Source organism: Sinohyriopsis cumingii, chromosome 15, assembly GCF_028554795.1.
Source record: "Sinohyriopsis cumingii isolate HCF-2022 chromosome 15, ASM2855479v2, whole genome shotgun sequence".
Taxonomy (NCBI): domain Eukaryota; kingdom Metazoa; phylum Mollusca; class Bivalvia; order Unionida; family Unionidae; genus Sinohyriopsis; species Sinohyriopsis cumingii.
Window position 1 is genome coordinate 149079531 of NC_142975.1, and position 12187 is coordinate 149091717.

The following is a 12187-nucleotide window of genomic DNA, read 5'->3' on the forward strand; positions in this document are numbered from 1 at the left end:
TCTTGACGAGTCTGGTTCCCGTAGTGGAATTTAATATTATCCTGCCAAATCGAGAATCCCATGAGCAGGGAACTAGAATAACTGATGATACACCACCAAACAAGATTCCTTTTTTTTTTAAAACACGCAACATTTATTTCGTGAGACAATCGTCTACATTGAAACTCAATTTTCATATTGCTCAATTAGTACAATATTGATGTTGTGATTTCATTGGAATTAATAATGAAACTTGTTATCATCCTTGAGGATATCTCTAAGTGCCAGTTTAAGAATTGTCTGAAACTCGCTTGCCCACAATGGTCCGTATCTGTGAAATCAAGCTCTTTATTTTATGATGTATTCATTTCGCTTGGCTGCCTTGTTATCTTTGATCACGGTTATGAAAGAGTCTGTTAATTTAAGGTAGTTACATACACAATAACATTAATAAGTGTTCTCGATTGATCAAATAAAGTGAGTTCACCCAACATACGACCAGGGCCGCTAGATTTTAAGTTAGTAGGATTTTCATGCCTTTTAACTTTGTTTTTATTCCACCTCCTTTATTTTATTCTAAGGACAAAATTAACATGATAATACAAAGGATGCCTGCTTTTAATTCAGTGCTACAATACAAAAATACTTCGGGAAGTCAGTTATCAAAACACGGCACTTAATTGGGTTCTCAGAGAAATGCTCACTGACATTGCTGTTACGGTAAATTGACGCAATTTACGTTTAATTACAAGAGGACACATTGCATTTATGATGATTACACTTAAAAGGAACTAAAAGATAAGAGCTAGAACACAAATTTCAACTGATAAAAAAATTATTTAATCTGGATTTATTTATTAAAGTACTGCCTCCACTCGGCGTGACATTTCATTGACCAAAATTTCCTTACATGTCATTAATTACGGTGTACTAAGAATGTTGTTTGGAAAGAAAATGTAAAAAATTGTATGACCTGTTTTTCAATTTGATATTTCATAGTGTTGATTAAAATTTCCAGGTCCTATCTACCGTTTTCAACAATAAAACAAGCGATACATAAAAATTTCCGTTACCAATTTTTACCACGATTTTCTTAAAGTTTAACAAATAGGGATCAATTTTTGGGGTATTTTCTGGTTAAAAAATGGGATCTATTCCTGACCCAGCGTTCTAAACGGGTTCGCGAGTTAACTCACTTTTCGACTACAGACCTAATAATGTTTCCTACCTGAAATATTCTCAGCAGGGTTTTTATTTTTTAATGTTTTTCTAATTTCATGGTGTTTGTTTTTGTAATAATATTATTATGTTTTTTATCTTATAGGTGTTGTCTAATGTTGTAAAGCGCTTAGAGCTTCTAAAGATTAGGAGCTATACAAAGTCCTCATCATTATTATTATCAAGGGAGTGGTGTACTGTGAAATGTACATATTTTATAGGTCAACTTTTAACTAATTTGCAGTCCATCACTGCTTTATAAATGTGAGAAATGATACATATTTTGTGTGATTTGTGCACTCGTGTGCCCTGGCGGAATCTGTGAGCCTGGGCAATATTATGCACAAGAAACTAAAGACAGGAGGTTGGGCAAGCAGTTCCTCTCAATGATGACCGTGAAGACTCATGATTTAATTCAAGTTACCTAGCAAAAATCATACTGTTGATGGAAGGACTGATGGATGAATGAAATGATGCACAAAGTGTTTACTTGATTTACTGTGCAAAATTTAAAATGGGGCCCTAATAAAGATTTAAAAAAACAAAGATCCTTCAAATGACTTTTATTTTACCTTTTTACAGTGATCAAAAAAGGTTAATAATTTAATTACAAAATGAGGTAATCCATACCAAGTGAATAAATAATTTCAAAATTTTCATAATTACATCATAATCAAGTCTATGTTTAAGCATGATGGTAAAAATGAGTTTGATGGTACCCTGAGATCGGACATATTTTCAGACTGATGTAACTGAAGTAGGGAACCAGCCTATATTGAAATTGCAACACATTATTATATTCAATGTCAAGAACACATACAGCCAATGGCAATATCTGTTTCACATTCATTATGCACACACAAAAATATACATTTATACCTATCCACAACTAACATTTCAACCAGTACTCCGAGCAAAAAAATGAACATGTACACAAAACACTCTAGCAGCAGCAATCAATCTCTGAATACTGATCAATAACAATGTACATGTCACTGAAAAAAATTCATATCTTTGGATGATTAGAAACAAGAATACGAACTAAAGCATGCAATTCTTGTCTTGTCAGAATATGTTTAGTGTTGGCGTGATGCAAAAGACGTGTCCGAGATCAGGCCAGATCTTATAAATGATTTAAAAAACAGTAAATGATGGACTTTTACCAAAAGCTCAGGATTAAGAAATTACAGTCCCACTGCAGAAAAAGCTTCCAATTTTGGTTCTTAATGGAAATATTTCATGGAAAAAATTGCAGCAAAGTTTCATGCAAATATCCAAAGCTTTGGAGATAATGCATCATTAAGTTTTGAGTAAATTCCATATTCCATGTTGTATGAAGTCAATGTCTAGTCTTATGAAATAGTTATGAGTGATGTGGTCAGCTTTAAGCAAACCTGACAATAGCTCAGAGAAAAACTGGACAAGTGCCGCATTTGCAAAAGATGAAAGATTACAATTTGACAGTAGAATGTTTTGATAACAGTACAGTAAGTAACCTTCACAAAGCAGAATTTCCAATTAGACAAGATTACACAAAATGAATTCCCAACAAAAGTAAACAAATTTATATTAATTTCATGGAACTACTTTATCTGTTTGTAAGGCACATGATGTGCTGGTAGTTCAGGGTCTATGCTGTTGGTTCTGGTCTATCCTATTAGACTGAATTCATATCTAGCACTAACAGCACTGACTTGGATTTGCAGGCACAATATAAGATGTTAACACCTACATACTGTGAGAAGTACATCTTTCATTGGTGCAACTTTTTAACTAATTTGCAGGAATTCTTGTCCATCACTGCTTTGCAAGTGTGAGAAATTGTACAGATTTTGTGTGACTTGAACACTCGTGTGCCCTGGCAGAATCTCTGAACTGTGGGTCCATGATACTTGTATTGTGTACACAGTATCCACAGGTTTAGAGTATTTGTATCTTCAGGTACCATAGATACTGCTGTATAAGTTGAATCCAGCTGCAGACTGCACAGACCCAGATCTGCCATCACAAAATGCACCAACAGATCTGGGCCTCTGCAGTTTACAGTTGGAATGGACTTGTAAGAGGGTATCAAAACCAATCCAATTTTATTTCATAAACTAAATGTTATTTATCTACAATAGCATACATCTTCATATAATTCATGATTCCAAACATTGCAAGTTAAGCAATGTTCAATTTTTACATTGGAATGCAGCAGCCTTTATAAACATCCAACTGGAAAATAGAATAACAACAATGATCAGTGGAATTGTGGAGAAAAATACAGTAATTTAATAATGATTTTGTAGCACCTTGTTTACTGAAAAAATAGACAACTGTATATTTTTATATATAATGCAGTCAACTATTAGAGTGTACATGGTTCATGCAACCTTGAAAAATCCTTGAATCTTAAATGTTCCCTTAAAAGCTCCTTGCCATGTGAAAAAGTTTTTATCCGTAAGAAGTCTTGAACATGTGGGAAAACTCCTTGAATTTGTCCCCAAACTCCTTGAATTTATCTACCAGAATACGAATGTTAGAACTGAAATAAGAGGTATCTTTTAAAATTTAGAGTTTTTGTTGAATTCGTATTCTCCATGTCTACTGTTAAGGTACAGTACTGAATTTTAAAAAATTGATAAAACTGGGTGGATCAAATGACATGAGATGGGTAGTACCCTTTGCTGCACCTAATGGCATGCTAATTCTTTTTTTTTTCTACTCTTTTTCTACTCTGGTACCTACTTATGCAATGGTAAACAAGGTAACACATGGAGAAAATTTAATTTCCTTAAGAAAAAATACTCCTTGAAAGCTGTTGGAAGTCCTTGAAAAACAACTGTCACAGGCTGTATAAACCATGATGCTGATCAGATTTGCTGTAGGACACAGTGATGGCAGATCATCTGCACCCACGCTGCTTCTATGTTAATCAAATAAAAAGCATCAAACCTAACATGCCATTGCACTATGCATCAAGAGATCTGGACAAATTATGTTTTCAATTAAACAGCACAGAATCTAACATGCATATCAGTAAATCTGGGTCTACACTGCTTGTTCTAGTTGTTTTTTAAACAGCACAGAACCTAATATGCTCGCATATTATACATTAATAGACCTATTGCTACAATGCGTGCAGATGGTAAGAGTTCTATGTGGATAAAAGTAGCAAGTAACATTCAATACCAAACAAAGTTTTCCACTTATTAATATCTCTACAAATTTACAGGTACATAAAACAATTTTTACAGTTTGGCAAACACTTCTCTAATTGCCAGATTCTGGTGAAAAAAAAGAATTTCATTTAAAAATTGCACACAAAGGAATGAATAATCCTATACAACAAGAAGTCCGTAATTGATCTAATCCATTATGAAGAAATGAAGGTAGGAAATATTCTTTTCTAAACAACAGTAATATAAATATTTGTAAGAGCATAACTATGTTGCAAATTTTGGGAGGAAAATGAAATTTGTAAAAAAATATTTCTGCAATATGATGCAATTCATTTAGTCAATCATTAATGAAACAAACTATCAAAAATATTCAATTGTGTTTGATCAATCAAACAACCCTAAATACTTTGATAGTAAATTAGACAATGCATTTCATTCTATGCTAAACAGTATTTATTAAAATTCTTAAACTTTTTCACATTTTTGTTCTGGAACCTCTAGAGACTTCCTTTACATCATTTTCACATCAGTACAGCCTAATTATGAACTATTACAAGCCATTCAAAGGCTGACTGTAACTAAAATTAAGGATTATTGCTACAGGTTCACTGGAAACCTCGGCAGAACTGGCATGCTACAGAATATATTCAAGTTTCTCTGTCAATTACAGCCATTTTAAGTTTTAAAACAAAAATAAAAACAACCAAACAAAAAGTTCAATGAAATTATCACTACATCACTAACCTACACCCACTTCCCTACTAAACTACAATTTTTGCATGCAAAACTTAATTTTTCTAACTAGAAAGGGACCATAATTAAATAATACTTTGATTGTACTCATGACTAAGAAGGCAAACTGTCAGACTCATCTAAGCTTTCCTGGCTTGTTTCGAGATCATTGTTAGTATCACCATCATCATCACCATCATTCACGGCTGTGCTGTCATTCATATCCACAGAGATCAGTTTACCAATATCCTTCTCACCTAGAGAAGACTTCACAACAATTTTTGTTTGCCTATTGGCTACTACAGATTGCAGATCTGATCCAGTTCCCTGCACTTTTGACTTAACTACATCCTCTCTTTTGCCAATGCTGTCTGTATCAACACTACTACTCGATTCATCTTTATTCCAGTCTTCCTTAAATACCTGATCTGCATCATCCAAATCTTTCTCTTTGCTTTTGGACTTATCCTCCATTTTTAAGACCCTGTCCTTCAATGAATCAACAATTTTATTCAGTTTGAGAGAACTGAATATTTTTGACTTAGATTTCACTTTCTCCTTGATCGGTTTTGTTTCCAAATCATTCTGCTTTGTTTTCATTGATAAATCTGTGGGAGCATCTTGCAGACTAGAACTGTGGTATTTTGGATGCGAGGAAGGAATACTGTGGCTATGAGCTTCTTTGATGTGCTTATCTTTTTGTGGCAAGGATAAATCAAATGCCTTTTTGAAGGATAGATCTTGGGCTTTATCTTCCTTCTTGTTACTACTCGACTTTTTCAGCTTCAAGTCTTTCTCAGAATCCGACTGAATTTTGCCATTGAGAAAACTGCCTTGCGCAAGAGATGCAAAGGCTGAGGGATGACTGCCTGTGAGCTGGAAGTGTCCAGCTGAGGTTAATCCCTGTGATGCTAACAAAGAGTTATAATACAGTGGATTGTACAAAAGTGGAAATGATGGATGAGGTGTGGTAGTGCTTGTGCTACTAGATGCAGTGGATGAAGATGACTTAGATTCTCCTTTTCTCGATGTAATGGAATCTATTCCTTTGGAATCAGAGTCTAATTTGGACACAGATGAGGAAACAGGTAAACCTGAGAGTCCAAAGCCAGGCAATCCAAACAGAGGACTGCCAAGTCCAAGTGCACCAAAAGGCATGTTTAATGGAAGTTTGGAGAAATCTGTCAACATCCCTGCACCTGAGAAGCCAGAAAGAGCATTCATTGATGCTGCTGCAGCAGCCGCAGCTGTTAATTGGTCACCTGCAAATATGGAATGTGGTGGGAAACTTTCTCTGGGTCGACCACGACCTCGTCGTGTTGGGGTGACAACTCGCTGAAGCAGATTTTTGGGCAAATTTCCCTGAAAGAAAAAACCAATAAACCATAAATTCCGAATCTCATAATGCAGAGTAAACTTTTTTTTCTCAAAACTGTAATAGCTGGTTAACACCATTTATTACTCATCTTATAAGGTTCACAAAAAAAGAAAAAAATATTAAATGGGTGACCTTTCTAAAGGGAAATCTCACAAATGTGTATAATAATGACATATAAAGTTAGAAAAGCACAACTAATTTTTAAATATCTCATATTTTCATTTAAAAATCAAATGCATGCTAAGTGTTCAATGTAATAAAACTTACATCAATGCTATTGAAATCAACTATGTATATTCATCAATGACAGAACAAAATCATTTGAAAACCTTGTCAATCAAAGCTGGGTACAATCATCTGGCCACAACTACAGTAATGATATTTCAAGTAACTCTTATTAGAAACTAGCTGTGGGTTTCGACTGTAATCCATCTCGCAGTCATGAGTAAACCAGTTTTGCAGTGTGCTGTGTGTAACCTTGCATTCCATTTTCCAAGTGCTGCACAGTTTGTAAATGAAGATGCTTTTTTGAACTCTGTAGCATAAGATTACTCATCAGTGATCAAAACGACTTCTTTTCATTTAGTTGAATTGCTTTCACTTTTCTTTCTTAACTATTATGTCCGTCAACAATGTCACTTAGCAACAACTTGTTTTTTTAACCGGCAACTATACCACTGTCAATATAATGTGCAGCTGTTGCTTGAAATGCATTTTACAACAGAAGCAAGCTTGTCATGTGCTTGGCTAATTTAGTTTGATACCCTATCATGTAAATTTTGTAATCTGTCAGAGAAGCACAATACTTAACATACAATTTTTACTTATGGCAATTGGATGTCATGCCAACTTAAGCCATGCAATGCTGTGCTTCTCAGCTGTAAGCTTTTGTCTTCTTGTTAATTATCAGTGATAATAACAGCCAGTAATTATCAAAGGGATAAAACCTTCAAAGGAACACATGGCATTAAGGATAATCTGATTACTTAACTTTCTGTATGGATTCAAGTGTGGTACTGTATGTGTTAAATATAAAATCAACAAATATTTGCAAGATTTCCATCAATAAACCCTAATATATGCTCATTGCTAAGATAATTTGACATGTTTTGCCCTAAAGTGCAGGCTACATCTAACGGGAAGCCATCCTTGAGGTGGTAGTTTCAAATATAAACTCAATAATGCCATGGGATTCTGGCTGGAAAGAGCAGCTGGCTGATGGCCAAAGTAGTGATTCCAGAAAGGAAAAACTGCAATGTGAATATAATATTTTTGAGGGTATCAATTTTGGTGCTATGAGAAAAATGACGATTTTGTATGTACCTATATTTTTTGATTGAGGAAAAGGCAGACCTGCCAACCCTGATAAGACTGTCTCATAAGTCTAACCAGTTTCAGCAAGGTGTAACAAAATATGATAAACTGCTATTGTAAAGCTGGAAAACATATTTAAATGTTTGGTATTCAAAACATGCAGCGACGTTAATATTATGATCAACTGAAAAGTTTATAAAGTACATGTAAACCTTATATACCACTAGTACAGTTGCACAAACTTCAGTTCCAAACCCTATGCAACTCAATGGCTTGTTGCCATCTGAACTTGACATAATTCTTGGAAAGAAATTTCCATGTCACATAACGACAGCAAATATATCTCCCAAAAAAGTAATTGTGTCCCTTCCTGTTTTTATTCACATGAATCTTGAATATTCCTTTATATTCTTCTGTGCTGACTCCTAACACATTTTAAGAGGCTTAATTTCCATTTCATCTTCAACATGCACAGCTTGCTGGATGCCACTTAAAAAAATTATATAATCAATAGTCTGATCATGAAGACACTTTGCATGAAAAAATACGCGCAGTTTAAAGAAGATTGGTACCCCAATAAAATGTGAATTTACAGTATCTGCAAAACATTTTAAACCTTTTTTTTTCAAACTAACCATAACATGAAGTCACAGTGAGCAACTTTTGAATTGTATTACAGCACAAACTAAATCCTTTGAATCACATAAATTCAGAAGTTATATAGCAACATCAACAATTTCTTTTAGTGATCTTACACAGAAAGCACCATTTACTTTTTAAAAAGAATACAACTCCTAATTAGAAACACTAGAAATACTGAATTACAAAAAAAACATTGAAATAATTCCAAAGCCTTGAATTAATCTAAATGATTCAGTGCTGTCTGCCTGATCAATGGCTTCCATCTTTATGAAATCTTTAACTTACTGATTCAGGTAATCTTGAAATTTCACAATACACTGCACCATGTTTGGAATGCCAAGTAACTAGATAAAAACTCCAAAGAGGTACATTATTATCACATGCCTCACATTTCACATACAACTGTACCCCAATTACAGCATTAAGATATTGATCCTGACTGAACACAAAGCTACCTGTGTTAGAATGAAGGATGAAGTATATGACTGCTCACCTTAGCTTTTACCAGGTCGGCCCACTTTGGGTCTACATCCCAGGTGGGATTCTGTTCCAACCATTCTGTAAGGTATCTAAGAGGTGGAGCTTTGGCACCTGTAATCTATGAAGATATATAAACATGAACACATGTGTTACATACATTTGTAAAAAAATGCTTACAGTGCATCTAAAAATGTGCCATTTGTAAATATAAAAAGAAGTTACCACCATCACTACCAATACGAAGTGTATTTAAATTTCACTTTGTAAGAATCAGTCACATGCAATCTAAATTAAAAAAACTTATCTACAACAAGTCAGATTTATTAATAAAAATAATATGATTTAAAAAAATCAAAATGATAATAAAATCATGTTTAAAAGAATTCATGACACACTACATACCTTTATACCATTTCAAAACCTCCATTTCAATACTAAGTAATTCTCAGTGAAATATTATATTAAACAAGTAAACAGCCTACAAGCAGAAGTATAAGCAAACTAAAATGCTAAACTAACTCTTTTTCCTGTAAGTCTATTGACCACAGACACATTCTCATCTCCAGTAAGTTTGTCTGCATCCAACAGAGTTGGGTCTAGTCTTGGCCTTCTCCCCCGCCTCTTCTCTGGGGTGTCATAAATCTGTCAATGTAACAGGTGAATTAGTATAGTCTCCTTGAAATAATTTAGAGTGTGTGTGTGTGTCTGTGTGATTTGGATTTTTAACGTAGCTTTAAAAAAAATCAGTCATATCGCTATGATGTCTGCAGTGTGGCAGTTTACAGTGAAGACTAGCACTGTGGCATCATGTCACAGACATGTAGCATGATGTTCCACCCAGTCATATTATCCTGACACCAGGCCGGCCAGTCCTAACACTAACCTCTTAATGGTGAGTGCCATGCAAGGCAGCTGTTAGTACCAATTTTGTAAGTCTTTGGTATGACTCAGCCAGGGATCAAATTTTCTGCATCCGAGGTGGATGCTCTAACCACTAGGCCACCGGAGCAGTGAAATAATTTAGTAATAATAATTTAGTAAAGAAATAATTTAGTAATATTTTTGCAATACAAGCAAGTAACTTGTCAATAAAACTATTGTATCAACTGGGGACCTTCTGACTATGTGATCACTTTGCTAAAGACTTTTCTAAAGACCCCTAATGAACATACATGATCAATTTAATCACAATCCTATAATGTACAACAAAAAGTCACTAAAACCTGAAACAAACGGGACTGAGATGGCTAACATCTGGGTATGAAGAATGTTTTCTGTTGAAATCACGTTCAATGCTGTTGATTGTACATGTTATGAAAACAACTTTTTCATGTTTCTCTAAACTGTATACCTTCATCCATGTCTAACATCAGGGTTTGGCAAATACTGAAAGGCCTCTACAACAGCACGCTTTGTCGGAGTAGATTAGATTCTTTTAAGCAGTTTTTTCAGATAAATTTTTGTCAATATTTTGTCAACTTTTAGTAACAGCAGTCAAACCTGATGGTGGATTGGCATAATTATAAATGTGAAAGACGTTCAAAACTGGATGCTTTCTGACAAACGTGGTAAAATTCTGCAGTTTTTGAAAAACTAAGAAATTATTTAAAGCTTTTTATTTTTAGGTAGCAGCAACAATATTTTCATTGGAGATTTTGCAATTTTCTTCATTTCTGCCAAACATTTCTATATTCAAGTTTAATCACTGAGGTATACTACTAACATTCAGGTTAATCAAAATCTCACCAATTCACCTGATCTCTCCTCTAAGCAGATAATAGTCTCTCTCTCTGTCCAGCATCTAACTTCTAAATGAATATAATTACATATATAATCAAGAGCAAACTTACAATCTCTCCCTCTTCAACGTCATCTTCAACAACTCTGCTGTCCACCATGTATCCTGGGTGGTCATCAAGCCATTTGTCGAGGTCCTTCTTCAGAGGTGCATCATCACCAGAGAGCCGGCTACCATCCTCCAAGTTTATGACAGGTACACGTGCATCTGAAGAAAGTACACAAGTATGAAATGTGTGCACACACCCACACACATACCCACAACATGCAGCACCTGCAGCCTTCAGAATGGAATTTTTGGTGAATGAATGGTCAGAAGGGTATTCACCTGCAAGCCTTAAGTACATGGTTAGAATCCACATGCTGGCAACAGGTTTTAGCAAGCATACTCATACCTAACTGAAAAAATTAGCTCCAAAATCAAATTTAAAATTTACGAGAAAAAAATAAATCAGAATTTAAATGGATGCATGCAAGTAGCAGAGGTCTGGAGTTTCTTTTTGTTTCATGCAAAGTGGATTTTAAGATAGTATATGGGGAAGGAAATGATATCACCTGACATATGCAAACCCCATCTGCATAGGAGTAATGATTATTCTGCATCAAACACACCCACTGTGAAGGCCTATTTCAGAATTGATCAAAAGCGGATAATGTGGCACATGTGGAGACTTTACTGGCATATTTTGCTGCAGAGCACAATTTACCATTCCTTATAGCAGATCGCTGTACTAAACTGGCTCAAGTACTATTTCCAGACTCAGAGATTGCATACAAAATTTCATACCAGTGTACAAAGACAATGAATGTCATCAGTGGTCGCAAGACAGTGATCTTTTGAGGGTGCTAAAAAAGATGATTTTATACAAAAGAAGAAAATAAAATTTGCAGTGAACCAAAAGAGATACAGCTGTTCCATTTTCATTCAACTGACAATACAATGATTCATATTAATTATATTTTGAAAGCTTTCATCAGAATTTTACTCTGATTCATGTTTAAAACTCACCAGTATAGAATCAAGAGAATACATAATGGCAAAAAATGATCCTTTGTTTTCAATCACATACAATTTATGCCCAAAAAAATCTCCTGCCTGAAGAGCACATCACCAAACAAAATTCTGACTGATTTCAAAATATCTGAAATGAGCCCTTTGTATATATATATACACATATCAGTACAAAATACTTGCTATAAGGTGGCAATTAAAACTGAAAACTAAAACTGAAGTTCTAAAAATTTTAAGCCAAGGAATTGCATGAAGAGAAGGGACTAAAGATATTCTGTCAGAAAACATTTTCCATCAATTAAAGATATCAGCATTTCTTTTCACCTGTCGAGTGTTGATACCACATCTGATATTTTTGAATGTAAAGATTTCAAATTGGCCACAGTGGATATAATATCAATACCATTTTCATTTGCGAAAACTAGATACTAGTTATTATACAACTAACAGTAACAGCAAACTGCTCTTGAA

General features: G+C 34.5%; 1 protein-coding gene across 1 annotated transcript in view; it reads right to left on the minus strand.

Moving 5' to 3' along the window:
- Positions 1-1745: 1745 nt before the first annotated feature.
- LOC149783039 (ATP-dependent chromatin remodeler CHD7-like) overlaps positions 1746-12187 on the minus strand; it is an 84622-nt gene continuing 74180 nt past the window's right edge. The window contains exons 39-42 of the mRNA XM_089934626.1: positions 10758-10912; positions 9427-9549; positions 8921-9025; positions 1746-6455 (exon numbers count right to left, since the gene is read on the minus strand). Of these exons, the coding sequence (XP_089790752.1) occupies positions 5208-6455; positions 8921-9025; positions 9427-9549; positions 10758-10912 (1631 nt within the window). The 3' untranslated portion in view covers positions 1746-5207. The remainder of the gene's footprint in view (positions 6456-8920; positions 9026-9426; positions 9550-10757; positions 10913-12187) is intronic.